The sequence below is a fragment of the Enoplosus armatus genome, chromosome 8, assembly GCF_043641665.1.
Source record: "Enoplosus armatus isolate fEnoArm2 chromosome 8, fEnoArm2.hap1, whole genome shotgun sequence".
Taxonomy (NCBI): domain Eukaryota; kingdom Metazoa; phylum Chordata; class Actinopteri; order Centrarchiformes; family Enoplosidae; genus Enoplosus; species Enoplosus armatus.
Window position 1 is genome coordinate 21,209,269 of NC_092187.1, and position 18,025 is coordinate 21,227,293.

The 18,025-nt window shown below is 40.2% G+C and overlaps 3 protein-coding genes across 3 annotated transcripts; 2 read left to right on the plus strand and 1 right to left on the minus strand.

Annotated features, from left to right (window-relative positions):
• Positions 1–269: 269 nt before the first annotated feature.
• On the plus strand, positions 270–7,051 carry racgap1 (Rac GTPase activating protein 1). The gene is made up of 16 exons (XM_070910648.1): positions 270–354; positions 446–648; positions 768–910; positions 1,393–1,462; positions 1,573–1,626; positions 1,734–1,811; positions 2,005–2,122; positions 2,644–2,786; positions 3,012–3,176; positions 3,301–3,396; positions 4,237–4,435; positions 4,860–4,965; positions 5,338–5,470; positions 6,282–6,408; positions 6,513–6,612; positions 6,906–7,051. Exons 1-16 carry the CDS (start codon positions 270–272, stop codon positions 6,979–6,981), a joined length of 1,896 nt encoding a protein of 631 aa, XP_070766749.1. The 3' UTR covers positions 6,982–7,051.
• Positions 7,052–8,700: 1,649 nt separating this feature from the next.
• On the minus strand, positions 8,701–11,628 carry LOC139289521 (uncharacterized). The gene is made up of 5 exons (XM_070911137.1): positions 11,430–11,628; positions 10,001–10,106; positions 9,675–9,781; positions 9,272–9,444; positions 8,701–9,174 (listed from the first exon to the last, which is right to left on the minus strand). The coding sequence occupies exons 1-5, from the start codon at positions 11,584–11,586 to the stop codon at positions 8,896–8,898; spliced, it is 822 nt and encodes a 273-aa protein (XP_070767238.1). The 5' UTR covers positions 11,587–11,628; the 3' UTR covers positions 8,701–8,895.
• A 1,617-nt stretch (positions 11,629–13,245) lies between these two features.
• bin2a (bridging integrator 2a) lies at positions 13,246–16,093 on the plus strand. Its single transcript, XM_070911101.1, has 11 exons — positions 13,246–13,329; positions 13,418–13,498; positions 13,744–13,798; positions 13,886–13,980; positions 14,134–14,229; positions 14,379–14,486; positions 14,606–14,691; positions 14,780–14,855; positions 14,956–15,038; positions 15,328–15,922; positions 16,040–16,093. The coding sequence occupies exons 1-11, from the start codon at positions 13,246–13,248 to the stop codon at positions 16,091–16,093; spliced, it is 1,413 nt and encodes a 470-aa protein (XP_070767202.1).
• The last annotated feature ends 1,932 nt before the right edge of the window (positions 16,094–18,025 follow it).

The window sequence follows — 18,025 nt, forward strand, 5'->3', positions numbered from 1 at the left end:
TAACTTGCATGGACAAGCAGCCAAACACCAGCCCAATCTATATAGAACCACCACCCTAGTTATTATACGAATTAAAAGCTGTCTCTTTCCGTTATCATTAGGTTTGAGGATGATTTACATTCCCACTTAACTTTTTCCAGATGTCTTAATTACCTACGCTGAAAAGCAGCCATACACTAGCCCAAAATATATGGATCCATAACTATGTTTGTCCTATAATTAAATGTAGTTAATGTATCTCTTTCAAGGCGCTTCAGTTATAGAACATCATGGAGACGGCTGTGCTGAGCCTCCAGAGCTTATATGATAAGCTGAGGACCCAAGTTGACCTTCTCAATGAGAACATTGAACCCAGTGAGTAGTCTACGATTCTTGGTTATATCTTTACTTCCTATCATTTAAGACCGATGCCTGCCACATTACTACTGTGCATCTTCTTTCCCAGACTTCATCCAGATGGCACAAAACTTTGAAGACTGCCGTCGCAAATGGCTGAGGAGTCAGCATGAACTGGGATCTTGCAAAGAGACGCTCACCAAAACAGAGACGGAGAGGGGATCCTTGGAGGTCAAACTGAAACATGCCCGCAACCAAGTAGATGTAGAGATCCGGCGCAGACAAAAGGCTGAGGCTGATTGCGAGAAGTTGGTATGTTGGATCAAATACAGACCATTGTTTGTTGATATGTGTTGCTTTAGTCTACTTTGTTATTTGAAATGTTTCAAGGAGTTTTTCATTTGTGCTGTGCTTGCATTTCTGTAATACAGGACCGTCAAATTCAGTTGATCCGGGACCTCCTGACCAGTGAGGGATCCACGAACAGCATCAAGCTGAGTGCAGAGCAGCGCTCAGCTCTGGCCTTCCTGAACTCGAACTGCCAAGCAGCAGCCAGCCTGAATACCAGCCGAAGGTAATAAACTCATGCATACAGCAATATATATAGTATAGTATATAGTTCCTGTCTTTGGCCATGCATGCTGAGATTAGATTTTTGAAACTTGCCATATCAGTGCTGCGTCTGCTACAGTAGCTGTTGTTGGAGCTATATATTGTACAGTACAGTGTTCCTGGTGGTTTACCTTGTGGGGGGGTTTATTTGCATGCAGGAACATTTACTCTTTAGACTTGGATGCAATCCAGAATTGAATTCACAAGCTAACTTTAAACTGGGGAACTCATTTTCCCTGTCAATTCCCATCTCCATCTATTTATCACATGAATGCACCATTCCAACACACTTTCAAACCATTCTGAACTTTCAAATGCATTTCCATTTAAAGTTTTAGGATAAAATGACAAATAAAACAATTTGCTTTGGATGAAGGCAAGTGTAAATGTATGTGGTAAATACTGGTGACTGGCTTAACACATATTTTCTTTTGCTCCTGATAGACTGATGACTATAGATGAGTCCGCCTCCATCTTGTCGGATATCAGCTATGACAAAACAGATGACTCCCTTGTAAGTACTTCTCTTTTCAGTATTGTATAGAGTTAAATTAACATTATATACAATAAAATTGTCTCCTTTACTTTTTGAAATCTGATTCTGATGTGTTGGATCTTTGACAGGATTGGGACTCCTCTAATGTGAGGACAGTGCGACTCAAGAAACGAGAAAAAAGGGTATGTTAAGCACGTGTGTACCTTTTCTCTTTTAAACATTTGTTTTGGGAAGAATGGCTTCACATTCACTGGAGGTCAAGATGTCTTGTCTGTTGTCTTGATTTCAGCGCTCCTCGAGAAATCATGTTGATGGTCCTCCAGTTGCCTCCAAACGGTCTCGATCAACAGGCAGAACCTCAGGCAGGGTAGGGATTTTATCGTTATCTCCTTTTTCATTGCTGAAATATGTGGTATTATTACGCGTGATCTCTTCAAATCTAAACAATTAAAATATGGCAACCAGAAGCTGATGGTTTGCTTAAAACTCACTATTGGACCCTGACATAGTTTGGTTGTATGTGGTTATTCTGACTGTTTTTTTTTATTTGTTTGTGACAGGGTAATGAGACTCTTGTGACAAAGACCACAGTTACTGTCCCTGCGGATGGAGGACCTGTGGAGGCAGTTTCTACCATCGAGAGTGTTCCTTACTGGACTCGCAGCAGGAGAAAGACTGGTAAGATTTTTGTTATGATGCAGCCTAAGCCAGGCTAATATTATGTTTAAATTATGTTAATTCTCAGCCAGCTAACTTGGTTCTTCAAACACAAGTTAAACCTTGATTTAGTGATTAGTTTCTTTTCTTCTTGTTGGATACAATTTTATATTGTACTTTTTTTGCTGTGAAAATTGGAGTGAGAATGTTGTCATCACTCTGCTCTAGAAGTCTTTAAAAAGCATGCTTTTATTTTGAAGGAAAGGCAACATAATACATTTTAAGCATGAAGAACTGACAAATCTAAGCTCATGTTAAATCATCACCTACCAAATCAATCTGCAGTAACTCTGTTATCAAGATAATAACTCTTTTCTCTGTTGTGATACAGCCAAAATAAAATCAAAACATACTTTGATTGAGGGAGACCGCTCATCTGTATATTATTTACAAAAATATCTTCTTTGTATGGATGTCTTGAGTCTGAATATGCGGCAGCAGTGATTCAACGCATTGGCATTCATTTTCTATCTCCCGTTCAGCTGCCATGGAATGGGACTCTGAATCTGTCAAGTCTGAAGATGTCTTCAAGCTGCCTGGCAACCCTGGGGGAGAGATAAAAGCACAGCCCAGCACTCCGCAGAGCCAGGGGGGTGTCCGTCTTCACGAGTTTGTCTCCAAAACTGTAAGAATGCCATTTGCGTGAGAGAAATGCAGAGCGAATTAATCTGACAAGAAAAGCACATTTTCTTTTTAGATGTAAGGGCAATACTGGTTATTTTAAATATCTTTTCATTAAGATGTACTTCAGTTTATTTGCCAAAATAAAGTGTAATTTTGTGGTTTGGCTGAACATCTACATAACAATCTTTACCAGCCTCCTAAATCCTGTTGAATGTCTTTTTTATAGGTCATTAAGCCTGAATCATGCGTTCCATGTGGCAAGAGGATCAAGTTTGGCAAGATTTCACTGAAGTGTCGTGACTGCAGGGTGGTCTCACACCCCGAGTGTCGCGATCGCTGCCCTCTGCCATGCATCCCCAACCTGGGTGCTACACCGGTCAAAATCGGGGAGGTGTGTTAGAAACATTTTCGAAACTGATTTCTCCCTCGATGTGCAGGTACACGCACAAGTTTGTTTCCACTCTAAAATGTTATTACAGTGTTTACAATCCACCCCGTTTCTCATGTGTTTCCAGGGTGTGCTTGCCGACTACGTCCCCGACTCATCGCCCATGATTCCTTCACTCGTAGTCCACTGTATCAGTGAGATCGAGCAAAGAGGCCTGCATGAGGTGAGTGGTGTTTTCTTGTCTTAATAATATGGAGAAATGTGAAAGACAATAACACCTCGCACACCAGTAGTCATCTTTAATGTCTTTCCCTTAAACTGAGAAAGAGAGCTGTAACTAATATTTTACAATCTGTTCCTGGGAGATTAAATCTGTAATTGGACTGTGGAAGGGCTCCAGATCTTTTTGATTTCTGTATGACTGCTGCTGTCTCTTCCTTCTGTTGTTTTGTTTTGCGCCTGCCTTACTTTCTCACTTGCCTTGTATGGCATTTGTTTTGAGATGGCCTTGAACTGTTGGCATTTTTCCATCTGAAACAAATGTGCCACTTCTTCTGTCGCTCTTGTAAATGGTTCCTTTTATCTTCATGGCCCTAGACCTGACAATGTTATGTCAGCTGTTTGCAAAGAAAATGTCTTCTACTCGGATAGTGGGAAAGGTCAGACTTTAAAGAATGGTTTGATATTAAGAAACACATAAAATAATGCATATTTGATTAACTGCCCAGATAGAGAAAAAAAGATTAATACCACTCACCTTTTGTGCGCCAAGTACAAAGCTAGAGCCAGGAGACAATTAGCTTAGCTTAGCATAAAGACTGGAAGCAGGGGGAACCAGCTAGCCTGGCTCTGTTCAAAATTACACCTACCAGTACCACTACAGCTCAGTAATTTACTCGTATCTTGTTAGTTTAATTTGTACACAAACAAAAGTTGTGGTTTTACGTGTACAAGTTTTGTGCTGGAACCATTTCTTGGCTACCAATGGCTGGGCACAGTTACTTCTGTTCACTGAAGCAAATTCAACTGTAAATGGTGGCTAATTGTATTTCCTCCCTCTCAGGCTGGACTGTACCGTCTGTCCGGTGCTGAACGCACAGTGAAGGAGCTGAAGGAGAAGTTTCTCCGCAGCAAAACTGTCCCTGTGCTCAGCAAGGTGGATGATGTCAATGCCATCACTGGCCTCCTCAAGGACTTCCTGAGGAACCTCAAGGAACCTCTTCTCACCTTCCGCCTCAACCGTCCTTTCATGGACGCAGCTGGTGTGTGTGTGTGTGTGAGACTGGTGTTTAAAAAAAGATGCTTGTGTTTTTGGCAGCAGTTTCTGATACAGAGGGCTCCATAGAAAAAACGTAATGGCACACTAAATAAAAGCAATTTATAGTAGATATTGAAATGGCTGAAAATGTGTGTATCTTTGTAATGGACAGCAGACATTTACCCATTAAATGCAAGTTTCATGAGTGAGCTCTACTTTGTTTTTGCAATTTGTTCTGAGCAGTGACGGAAACCTCAGGCGGGAAGTTGCCTGGAACAAAAAAGAGATTGATCTTTCACTATGTTAGCCCTTGTAGTATTTATGTAACTGGAGTCAGATGCATTTTCTCTCAAGTTGTTAATACATCAATGCAACCTCCTATTTCTTGGTCTCTGCTGACAAAATTGTTTTTCTTTCTTCTCCCTCAGAGGTTTCAGACGACGACAACAGCATAGCTCTGATGTACCAAACCATCAGTGACCTGCCACAGCCCAACAGAGACACACTGGCTTTCTTAGTCCTTCACCTTCAGAGGTTAGCAGCTACTCTCTTCCTAATACTATAATTCTAATATATACCTGTTAATGCATCTCCCAATGCTGCTGATTGAAAAAGCATTCACTCTGCTTTGATGCCTTGCATATTCCTGCTACAAATTCAGTGTTGGGATTTGATATTCACAGAAGTCTCAAGTCTCTCTAACTTTTTTTAATTTGTTGTATCATGTAAGTTGAATTGGGTTAAATGGCTGAAGGCAAAAATATGCTAAGAATTTAATAAACACCTCAACTGTATCTCATTTCCTGAAGAACTTCAGTTTATATAACCTAAAACGCACTTTAAGTGGTGTGTATTGTATTTCATATACATCAAAGAGACATAATTGAATCTAATCAAATCTTTCAGAGTTGCTGACAGTTTGGATACTAAGATGAACATCAGTAACTTGGCTCGAGTGTTTGGTCCAACCATTGTGGGTCATGCAGTTCCCAACCCTGACCCTATGACAATCCTGCAGGATACCAAGCGGCAGCCTAAGGTAGGCCTGAATGATCCATCTTGTCTATTGTATATCATGTTTCTTCAGTAATAAGTCACATCATTTCCCTACATAGAAAATAAAAGGTCTGAGAAGTTGTAGGTGCAGCTTATCGCCTGCAGCTCTTCCTCTAACAGCTCACCGTGGCTGCTCCTCCTTGTTCCATTACACCCTACACTATTTAAAACTACCATGTCCTGTTTCCCGTGTCTGCTTCACAATAAAAGCCCGTGTTTTGCCAGTTGAATGCTTTTAATGTGAACTAACTATGTAATGTAAACAGTGAGGCAGATATTAACGAGATAAGATTAAAAAGCCATAACGGTGGAGTGCATGCGTGTTTTGGTTCCTGTGAATCGTTCGTGTGTAATGAGGCAGTTTGAATCCAGAAAACTACTATAGAGAGGTAATTACAGAATGTAAATATATTGAATGGCTACTGCTGTAAAAATGCCAACCATAAGCAAAAATGAGCATCAAAAATGGTCTAAAAGTCTAGATGAGATTTTAATGTTTTTAAGAAAGTATTAAAGGATTGTTTTACATTAAAAAAAACGAATTATTGTGATGAATAATCATCATTACAGCAATTTTAATTTTGTAATCCAGAGACTGACATGCCACTACATATAGAAATCACCAAAAAGCTATATACTATATAATACAACACTTCAGAACACCATCACAATGCCATAGACTTTTTTTTGTAGTTCCCCTCTGGCATATACATAACAGCCTGCCACTGTTGGAAGAGAATGAGGCAACTCGCTGAAATAACTCGCTATCTTTTACATTTTTACTTTCTGTTCAGGTCGTGGAGCGTCTGTTGGCTCTGCCGGTGGGTTACTGGGGCCAGTTTGTGATGGCAGAAAACGAGCAGCCGAACTTGGATCACCTGATCATTGAGAATGCAAACTGCTATGCCACCCCTGAGAGAAGTACGAGCTGGCTAAGCTTTGTGTGTCGCTCTGCAGCGCTTGTGTGAGTCTGAGCACAGCTGTTTGCCGGTTGACGTTTCATTGTAATGTTTGTGCCGTTGCAGTGAGCATGCTGGGACCTCTGACCACTCCAGAGCACCAGCTAAATAAAACCCCCTCCTCCAGCTCCTTGTCTCAGCGCATGAAGTCCACTCTGACACCCAGGTAAACACACATGCCCAGTCCCCTCTACTGCCCTGCTTTGACATTGTTTTCCAATCAATAATCTCATGATTAATGGCCTCCAGAATGACTGTTGTGTACTGCTGATTCAAATGTTCAGGAAAGCTACAGAGCATGTTTTTCTTTTTTCAGCTTTAGAGAAAAGCTGACTCCTTTGAACGTCTTTCATAGAAGTTAATCTACTGTACAATATCTCATTATCCTTCATTGACTCTGCTTTATTGACTCTGACTCCTAATTCCATTAAATGTCATTATGTGCACTCTTTGTTGCAGATTTGGGAGCAAGAGCAAATCAGCAGTCGGATTTTCTCGCCAAGGAAAATTCTTTGCGTCTCCACTCCTCAAATAATCCAAAGCAGCTACACTTAACCCTGCATTGATACTGCAATAACAACCAATACATTTTTGTATTCATGCATAACACATAACGTGGTACTGTTTTGATAATAGCTATAAATCGTCTTACTTATAATCGTTCTAATATTTCACAATGGTAAGAATTTGCTGATTTTACGTGTGAAAGGATTATTATTATTTTTTACAAAATAGGTTTTCCCATCTATGCACACCCGTGTGTCTTTAGAGCTGATGCTTTTGCTAAATGTTTAACAAGACATTCTCATTTCACCTCGTAACACATGAGAATGTACTGCATATTACTCTTTTTGAAAGATGTGCGCATAGGTGAAAATATGTACTGTATATGTTTTATTGTGACCTGCTTCTAAGTTTTTCAGCTCATGTGTCACTCAGAAGTTGAAAAACTGATTCTTAGGCATTTCATTCTAGGTTGTATTTGAGTGTGTGACTGCTAGTAACATTTTTTAGTTTGTTTATGTTTGAGTTTTAAGTTTTAATTGTCTTCATCCACCAGTTAATTGTGCTGTAAAGGTCGCACATGGCCCGTCCTTTTCTTGCTGTAACTACAAACAGTAGTTCTCGGACCTCAAGGCAGACCTTTCTCATCGGCACAATCTTCCTCGGTCATCATCTTTCATCTTGACCAGGTGGGATGTTATTGGTGATTGGCATTACTCTCTTGAAAAAAAAAGGGGACAAAATTTAGAAATCGTCACTGCCATTGTGTCTTCCAGTATATCCTGCACTGCCAGTGATCATCAGGAACATTGTTCACTGGTTTATGTGACAGGCCGTGATCTCTGTCAGATCCTTTTGCTCCTCTAATGTTTATTGCTCTGTGTAATGTTTGTACTGTGGGAGGCTGCTTAAGCAATCCCATGCAAAAGGCAATTACTTTGTAAGATTAGCCAGTTCATTTACTGTGGCATTATGTGATTAACTATACTATAGCACAAATTTTGTACACAAATACACGCTTTAAAATTCATGTAACTTATAAAATACATTTCTAACATTTACAAAAAAAATGTCTCGTGTGCCTTCTGTTAAATGGTCAGTGCTGTTTCCTAGCTTTCTGAACCTTAACCTGAAATGGAGGGTGTAAAAGAAGATTTTGCGATCCAGGTTGATACATTTAAATGTCCTGTTGTAGTCATTTTTATATAAGAAGTCAAAGGCAACTACACTTTAGATTCTTGAAGAGGCTTCAGTTCTGGCTGATGTGGGGAGTCCTCTGCATTTAACCTCTGTAGGTTAGTTAACACCTTGAGAGTGGTTGAGGTCACATGTGGGTCACCAGCGCACCTCGCTGTCATGAAATGTGTTGCACGAGTAAAGGTGTGAATGGGACTTAAACTGCCTGGGAAGGGTTGTTAGGGCAGCGTTGTAAGGGTAACGTGTCGCCTGACCATTGGAGAGCAAAACTGAAGTGTTAATAACTGCTCTGAGCAGTCAACACTGGAAGTGGGGTGAAAAGCTGGTAGTAACAGAGGGGAGGGGGGGCATCTCTCCTTAAATGCATTTGTAGTGTTGCTCTCTTCGTGTAACCAGATGAAAAAAGACGTTTAAACCCTGACTTCCCTTCCGTCACTGAGTGAAATGGGTGTAAATATCAGATTGTTGGTTTCAGAAAATTACAGATTCTGATGACGCACTGGCAGCTTTCGTGGTGCCTCCAGTTTGACATTGATGGCCTCCTTCGCTCAAAGGGTAGCTTTATTGTCTTGACTACAATGCACTTCTTTACCTCTCAATCACGACTTGCCACAAAGAGATCTTAAACAGAAGGCTATTATGTAAAGACTAGGAATGATAAACTGGAATTTATTTTACAGAAAAACCTTTTGTGTGAGGTAATTATTGGTACAATAGTTGAGATAATGTTCAAACAAAGTATGTAACATCAAAATTTAGGCCATGGCCAGAGGAGAGGAGTGTTCTTGATGTAGTCCTGGAAGGATAGGTCAGATCCCCACTTCTTCATGGCCTGCTTCTCCAGGATGGGGATGCCGCTGACGTAACGCAGCAGGAACCAGACGAAGAGAGGGGACGCCACACTCAGGTACTGGGATCCCTGCATCACTGATGAGGCCGAGAGCCAGAGACCCGACCACTGCAGGATCTCTCCGAAATAGTTTGGGTGTCTGCTGTAGGCCCACAGTCCACTCTGGATGAACTTCCCCTGGAGGCACAAAAGCAAATTGGACAATACAATTGTTGCAGTCGAATGAGGCAGTAATGCAGTTTAGGGTTGCACAACCCGAGGTCTGTTAACTTACAGCATTATCTGGGTCACGCTTGAAAAGCCATTTCTGCTGGTCAGCAATCGCCTCAGTCATGAAGCCAAGGCCCCATACAGTCCAGCCAATATAGTCCCTCGTTCCCAGAGGCACATCTCGCTTCTCAGTGTTCAGCATGAGGGTGGGTAGGAGGGTCATAAATACCCACATGGCTGAGAGAAACCGGGGGAAAATGAATCATCTTCAACCAGCTTTAATACTTCCATGATCTAAATGCATTTAATACTGTAAGAGCGCCTACGTAGAATAAATGCATCTATAAAGAGCCAAAACATTCAACTAGACAGTGATTTATACAAAGCAACCCTCCCTTCAGTTGGGCGCTGAGTTGGTCAAGGACTATAGCAATGAGAGGAAGGCATTTCCAAGTACTTCCAAGTACCTTGAATAGTCCAATATACAAAGAAAGTCCCTGGGCTGTCTCTGACATTGTTGAACCTGCGATCATGACCGTCCTTCAAGATCCGCATGAAGAGGAATGTTCCCAGCCTGCAGAAAGGACACGGTTAACGTCCATTCATATTAACCAAGGCATTATTCATTAACCTGACTTTAAGGTTCCACATTCATTAGTTCCTCCTCTGACCTCGCCAAGGACCCTCCATAGCTTACACAAAACTCTGCGGGGTTTTAAATGCAAGAGGATATGCTCTGCATTTATTCAACTGTGCAGGGGTGTCACTGGGTGTATATCGATGGCTTACTTACCTGAGTCCCCATGCTGTCACCAACCCAGTCTGCACCTTCTGACGGACGTGACTGGCTCCTCCCCAGATACGACTCAGGTGGGCAAGCAGTATAAATGTGCCAGATCCTGGGGGTGGGGGGAAAGAGAGAGAGAGAGAGAGAGTTGGGCCGTGGGCATGGCGAATGGCTCTACTTGTTGCAGAGTAAGGCGTGTTCAATAAATCTTTTACCCAGGATACTGCAGACAATTGGTTCCAAAGTTCAAGGGTAAAATATCCAGGAGCACAGCGCGAAAGGGGAGAACCAGAAGAGGACGAGTAAAAAGAGACGTGTCAAGGTGATTCACTTGTGAAATTACAAAGAAATCAAGTCGTAGGTGTCGACAGGTAAGCTGCACTGTTCCACATGTAACAAATGATTTGATAACTGTATTTGAGCCTACAGGCACCTGACAGCCTGACTTCAGTCTCTTACTTCGTCATTGGTCGTATACTTCACTTTTTATGCACAGAACTTGTCAATCACCTCATTAAAAATCGAATTGGGTAAAATGTGACGATACAACAGCTGCAACTAAAGTTTATACTGGTGATTACTTTCATTATCGGTTAATCTGCCAATCTGATAAATGAATGGTTCCAGGGTGACACCTTCCCTTTGCTTGCCAAAAGCACAAACCCCCCCCAAAAGATATGCAGTTCACTATCACATAAGACAAGAACAGCTGGAACTAGGGAATGTTAGCTCATTTATCAATGACATAAAATATACTCAATTATTGACCGCCTACCGTCTAATTGTTTCAGCTCTAGAGAACACTAATAAATTAAGAATTGAATCAGAACATTGAGGAATTCCTATTTGATTAATGTTGTTAAAATGACATTACTAAACTTTTACTGCTGTTTTAAATGTAGTTCAGGCAGTTTTTTGTTTTTTTTTAACCAGATTTTACAAACGCAAAGTGAGACAAATCACAAGTGGGCAGTCTCGCTGTGTCAATTCTTGCTTGGGGCCCACAGAAGAGGGCCCCTCTCTGGTTTAAAAAGAGGGTCCCAGGATCCCTCTGTACGCCCCTGCTGCCACAGGACCATGATGTTAAGCGGATTGGATCAATGTGCCGCGTCTTAAAATGAAGGAGGAGGTCTCCTGCTGTTTCACAACAAATCTGTTTTAGATAACACGCGTTTTATAATAGTGACAGTTCAACATCCGAGTGCAGCGCAACACCCCCCCCAAAAAACAACCTAAATTACATTAATGAAGCCCACAGCTGACTTCTGCTCAAGTAGTTTTTCTGTTTAATCGCTTAATTCGCTTTTCTGTCGAGTCCAGTTTTGCAGTAATGACTTGTGCTGAATAACAAGTCAGGCTGTGAAACGGGTCCTCACATGGCCGCAAATCAACACCCAGGAAGGGAAATGTTTCCCCAGCCCCCCCTCCACAATACCTGCCAAATCATAAAACTTCTCGGTCCTGAAGGCTGCGGCCAGGGCCCAGCCGGCCCACTGGATGCCCAGGTCGGTGGCGGCACATTTGACCAGAGTGCTCCCCATGATCACGTCCTGCAGGTCGGCGAGCAGAACGGGAATCTGACGGTCTGTCATAGGGCCACTCCTCCGACACCAAAAGAAATATAAACACTCTGGTTAAAGTTCGCCGCGGCCATTCTGCTACTGGGAGGTGCTTGACCGCAGAGCACTCTGGGTATTGTAGTTATCAGAGGATCAGATTAAGTTGGCGCAGGGAGAGTCCATGGGTCACTGTGAGAGGCAGAGGTGGGATGTAAGATAATAATATAGAAAAATTGTAATAAAAAAATAAGAAAACAAAAATAAAGATAGTGACATAGTAGTTTGGTTCTAACAACGTATACCAGGATAATATATAATATGATAAGTAATTGTACTCCAATAGTTTGTTTGTATAAAGATGATGTAGTACATTATGTAAATGTAAAATATCTAAAATTATCCAGCATATAGCATAGAATATACAATGTAATAAAGTATAGTATGAGCATAGTAATACATATAGTATAATATACATTAAATATGATATGTTTGTATATGTTTTTTATTTATTATATGTAAAAGTGTGTTTACTCGAGTGGTGCTTCTTGTACTTTACTTGAGTATTTTAATTTACTACTACTTTATACTTCTACTCAGTAGTGGAGGAAGTATTCACAGCTGTACATTTAAATACTCTTATAAAAACTCACAAGAGTAGCATGTTACAGCAGCACAGAGAACGACTGAGAGGTAAGAAAACAGATGAAGAACTATTTGAATGAAATAAACAAAAATAAAATGATAAGTTAAGGAAAGTAGAGATATTAACATTAAAAAGCTATATACATTATACACAATAATTTGGACATTGCTAAATCCAGTAGTAGTACAATACATATACATTATGTCTATAGTGTTATATACAATATATGTGCAGTAAAAGTAATATACACATACAATAATAATACAATACTATGAAATATCTTTATTAGAAATAGAAAATAATACAATAATATATGATATAAAAGTACAATAGTCGTATCAGAATCAGAATCAGAATCAGAAATACTTTATTGATCCCCGGGGGGAAATTGTACAGTACCGGTGCTCCCATTCAATAGTAGAAAGTAGCATAATTTAGAACTAAAAGTTTGTACAAAATATAAAAATAAGAAATACAAAATACAAATATACACATTTACAGTATTTAAGTGAAATGAGGTGAAATGAAAAATGAAATGAAAATACAAAATATACACATTTACAGTATTTAAGTGAAATGAGGTAAAAATATATACAATAACAATGTATATGTATGTATGTGTTGCACTAAAGTGTGTGACTATATATGTATTGCACTAACGTAGTGATATGACTAAAATAAGGCAATTTAATGTAGTGTTAGTTACGTTACTACTACTTGTACTATTATAGTATAATCAAAGTAATACTACTAATAATTGACATCTAATCTGGGTGTGTAAAGCAATGTGCAATTTTAAAGCCAAAAACTGATCTAGAGGTTTTGTTGTTTATATGCAGAAGTCACTATAGAGAGCTCTAGACGTTGGAGAGGGTGACTAATCTTAATGTTGTTAGAATAATTAGCTATAATCCAAATGTTGAAATTACTTCCATAAAAAGAAAAACTGTACTTGTTCTATAAATTCTTCCGATGTTAAAGGGCGCTGTTAAGTAATGCATTCTTCATCTCTGTTTCCCTTCATCATCAGGAATAAACACAGACATAATATGGCCGAGAGCACGAGTCCAAAAGGCAGCTCTGGTGACTTTGCTAAAAAAGTCCAAAGGCAGCTGAGCAGAGGCAAAGAAAAGGTAACAGTCTGCAAGTTTTTGTTTCCCATAACAAGTGAAAGAACTTAACTGCCATTTAGTTGCTTTGAGATATGTGTTGTTTCTGCAGGTCCTGCAAAGGCTGGGAAAGACGGTGGAGAGCAGAGACGACCGATTTGAACATTCTCTCCAACAGTTCAATGACCAGCAGGTAATCCTTCTTCTGCTCGATGGCAAAATAAGAAGTATGGAATTTTTGTGTTTATTTTGGACAGTAAAGTAAATGTAAATGTTTGAATAACTGAAAAACAATTACTTTCAGTTCAAAACAAATAAATTCCCACTGCTGTCTCACCATGTTTTGCTTTGTTTGTAAACACTGGGATGATTTATTGGCCATAAAAGTAAAGTAAATCTAAAGACTGACAATAATGCAAACCTCTTGTCTGTCTGCAGACTGATGGGAGCCGGATGTACAAGGACCTGAGGAACTACATTAATGCAGTTAGAGGTGATAATGCTTTTTGCTCGTAGATGCTGCAGACCTGTAGATTTGCGTCCTCTGCAGGCCTCATATAGACGATTCTGCTTTTTACAGACATGCGTGAAGCTTCAAGACGCCTTTCCCAGTCTCTGTTTGACGCTTATGAGACTGACTGGGATGGAGAGGAAGATTTAGGAGCCATTGTAGAGGTCAGTATGATCATCAGTGATGGTACAAAACCCAGAGCTGCAGCAAGTACAAAAGCAGCAAGATTCACACAATCGCCAGGGGACCGAAACCCCTCCTTTCTCCCTCGCGTTATACATAATTAATGCAATATTTATGCTGCGCCTTTTAATAAGGGGGAGGACCTCCTGTGGAATGACTACGAGGTGAAGCTATTAGACCAGGCCGTACGCACCATGGAGTCCTATGTGAGCCAATTCCCGGATGTCAGGGTAAGACGAGAGGAAGCAAGTATGCAAGCAAACAGAGGAGAATACACAGACAGACAAAAGGCCTCAAAGCAAAGACACGAAAACCAACAAACACACACACACACACATACACACACACATAATATATCTGGATCTTCTTCAATCTGTAGGAGAAAATAGCCAAGAGGGGAAGAAAACTGGTTGACTACGACTCTTCCCTCCACCACCTGGAGGCACTGCAGACTGCTAAGAAGAGGGATGATGTCAAGATAAACAAGGTGATTCATAATGATGTTCATATCTCTCCCTGTTTTTTTGTTTTGTTTTTTACAGTGTATTTCAACCTTTATTTGTTGAAAAACATTCTTTAACATAAATTCAATGTTTCACTCTGCAGGCGGAAGAAGAGATGAATGCTGCCAAATTTGTCTATGAAGGCATCAACACGGAGTTAAAAGAAGAGCTGCCTGTGCTCTATGAGAGGTCTGATAGAATATTTTGTATTATTATATGATATCTGAGGGTGTACACGTGTTTTTACATTATCTTTTTAATATTTTCCCCCTTTTAGCCGTATTGGATGCTACGTTTCAGTCTTCTCAGCGGTGTCAAATTTACGAGACATCTTCCATAAGGAAATGAGCACGGTAGGTTTTGCTCTGTGTTGAGCTGCCGAGCATCTAAAGTCGGTTGGCACACAATATTCACTGTTATAAAATAGTTTTGACCTGCCCTCTCCTTGTTTAGCTCAACCTTGATCTGCACAATGTGATAAAGGAGCTGCAAGCTCAGCATCCAGACAAAGTGTTTGCTGTGAAGGGAATACAACGGTAAGTTTTTCTTTTTAGACATTTTGTTTTAATGGTCAGCTATTCAAAGGACCAGTTCACAAAATGGAAATGTGGTCAAACAGATGCACTGTGCGTCCAAATATTTACTATATTATTTGTTATATTTTCTTCTCTGGCGATTCCTTGGATTCTGTACATCCCCCAGTATTTCCAATGAACTTTTCTCTTTGGATTAATCATTTTAATAAGTTGAGTCTATTTGGGGTTTGGAGCAAAATATTCAAACATTTCCTTGATTTTAGTCTGATGTCACTCTTATATATTTCAGGTATGGCTCCCTGAGGAGACGAACTCTGATGTCCCCTAAGGCCTGGAAAGCCAGCTTTTCTGAGTTTCACAAGAGCTATAGTCCCAAACCTGGCCAGAGGTTTAGTTTCAGGTCCCCAGACAAACCTCGCCACAGCACTTCGTCCAGAGAGAGCAGCACCCTTGCAGTCTCCCCGCAACCACCTCTTCTGGAGAGCCCCACCTCCGAGTCCAGGGACCTGGATGCAGGATCGAGCCACAGTCAGGACGACCCTGCAGCCGGGACGTCTGGAAACGAGCTGAAGTCGGGAGAAGACAGCAATCAGGTGGAAGAGGAGAAGGACATGAAGGAAGAGGAGTCCGAGCCTAAGCCTCCTGCAGAGTCTGATACTAAGGGAGACGGTGAGAAAGCTTCACCGAGTGAGAGCAGCTCTGAACTGAACAACTCCTGTGATTCAGAGAGCTTGGAGCTCCAGCTGTCTGCAGCAGACTGCGGCCCGCTGCACATTGAAGAAGGCAGCCTGGAAGACCTCGACACTCCTAAACCAAATGGACTGAAGAATGGTGACGTTTCTGGGTTTAACTCTGACACTAAGGACCTGAACATTCCTCACAAGGTTTGTCATTTGATTAGCACACAGCTGAGGAGTGGTGACGCAGACCTCCTCTATGTAAATACTATTGTTTTCTGTCATGACCTGTTTTACCATTGCTTTTCTTTATGTCCCATCTAGGATGTCGCGGCAGAAAAACAGGCATCAGTGGACTCAAAAACCACAGAGGTTTAAAGTATTCAGATTTTAAATCAAGGTTTGTATGTTTTTCATGCACACAGTCTGTCTTCTATCTTGTGTCTGTATTTGACTGAGCTGTTCATAACTCCCTGTCTGCCCTGTGTTGAACAGAGAGGCACAGACGAGATTGAAGTCAACAGCTGCACAAGAGAAAAAATGTGGAGACAGCCGCACTGAAGTGTCCAACTGTGGTGTCATGAATGATGTACTGTGCATTGACTTGTTGCTGTTAGTTTTCTTATATATCTTTTATTGAAATCTGTTGTACATACAGTTTACAGTTTGGGTAAAGCTTCATCTGTTGTATTTTTGTGACAGCTTAACTATCCTTTTAAAAGTAGAGATACAGGGTGATTTTGTCATTTTTGGACCAGACTTCTCACAGATTCCATTATATTCTACGCAAAACAGGTACATTTTAAAATCAGAGTAGTTATTTTATGTGTCCAATGTTAGCAAACATAAATGCACTAATAGGTTTACATTGTCAGAAAGGTGCAGTATGTATGCAGATGTACTGTGCTGTGGTCTCAGTTTCACTCTCATGTTGCCATTGACCAAAAGACTGAACTAAAACGACATTTCAATTATTTTTACTTTTTAAAACAGCTTTGTTGGCAGGGATTCAGCTGGGATTCATTTTTTGAACTTAATTTTCCATTTTAGTTTGAATTAAATGTAAGTATGTTTGATCTTTTTGACTCACAAAAGTGCAATCTGTCAATCATGTGTGCACTGTGAAGATAAATCATTGTGTAATTCTGAACAATTATCTTTTTTTGTATCACGTTAATTTGTCTTATTCTAATTATTTGGTAGATACATGATTATGAAATATGTACACAATAAATCCCTAACTGACATGTCGACAGTCAATCACAGGGTTGACACATATAGACAGACAAGTTATTCACACCTACATGGATCTAGAATCACCCAAAATTGTTGGGGAGAGCATGCAAACTCCACACAGAAAGATAAATAATAAAAATGCCTTTAATTTAAAATATTGTGTCAATAGCTGTGGTTGCTTCTCTGCCAATGGTTTAAAATGATAGGGACAAACAACAACGAGCTCTCACTCTGCCTGGATTTCTCAGCTAACTTCACCAAGAACCCAACAAAAGCTGTGAGATATGGCTTTCTGCTTTGAGAGTCATTCATTAAAAACATTTAAAAACAAAGTTTATTTAGACCAAATTCCCCCAAAAAACAAAACACAAGTTGTATTTCAGAGCTAAAATGTTGGGAATAGTCTATGAGAGGCCAGTCTTTACCAGATTAGGTCAATGACAGAAAATGTGTTTCATAAAAGGAAGACATTAAATGTGAGCTTCCAGATATTTGCTGTGGTTAATTGACCACAATGTCTCTCACTTCTTGAATTGTTAACAACAAGGATGATGACAGAAACCACTTCTTTTTAGATTTTAGATTTTTCTTCAAGCAAATTTAGCTGGTTTAAGCAAATTTGAATGTGATGAACCCTTTATTTTAACTGTCAAGTGATTTGGATGATTATTCCCCTCTGACATGAACTCAGCTGCAGCTGTCACACCGTCAACTTGAGAGGCAACATACTTGTGTGACAGAGAGTGGGTGGACTTTAAAATATGTTTTTGTTGTTTACAAAAACACAAAGGAAGGAGAGCCGCGTTGTGTTATGACTGGACAATATCAATATATATCCATGCATCATCTTATTGGGGTATTTTTCTAATTTATGGATAGTTGTGCATAACTTTGTTGTGTAAATCAACACTACAGAGAAGGCTTCTGCAGACTACCCTCAGAATAATGGAGGTATTAGCTTGTTGTGGCTGAATCCAAATAGAAAAGGTAGTGCACTGTCTCTGCTAAATATTAAATAAAAGTTTACCATAGTATCTCTACTACCATGTATGTGCAACACTAAATCATTCAGTT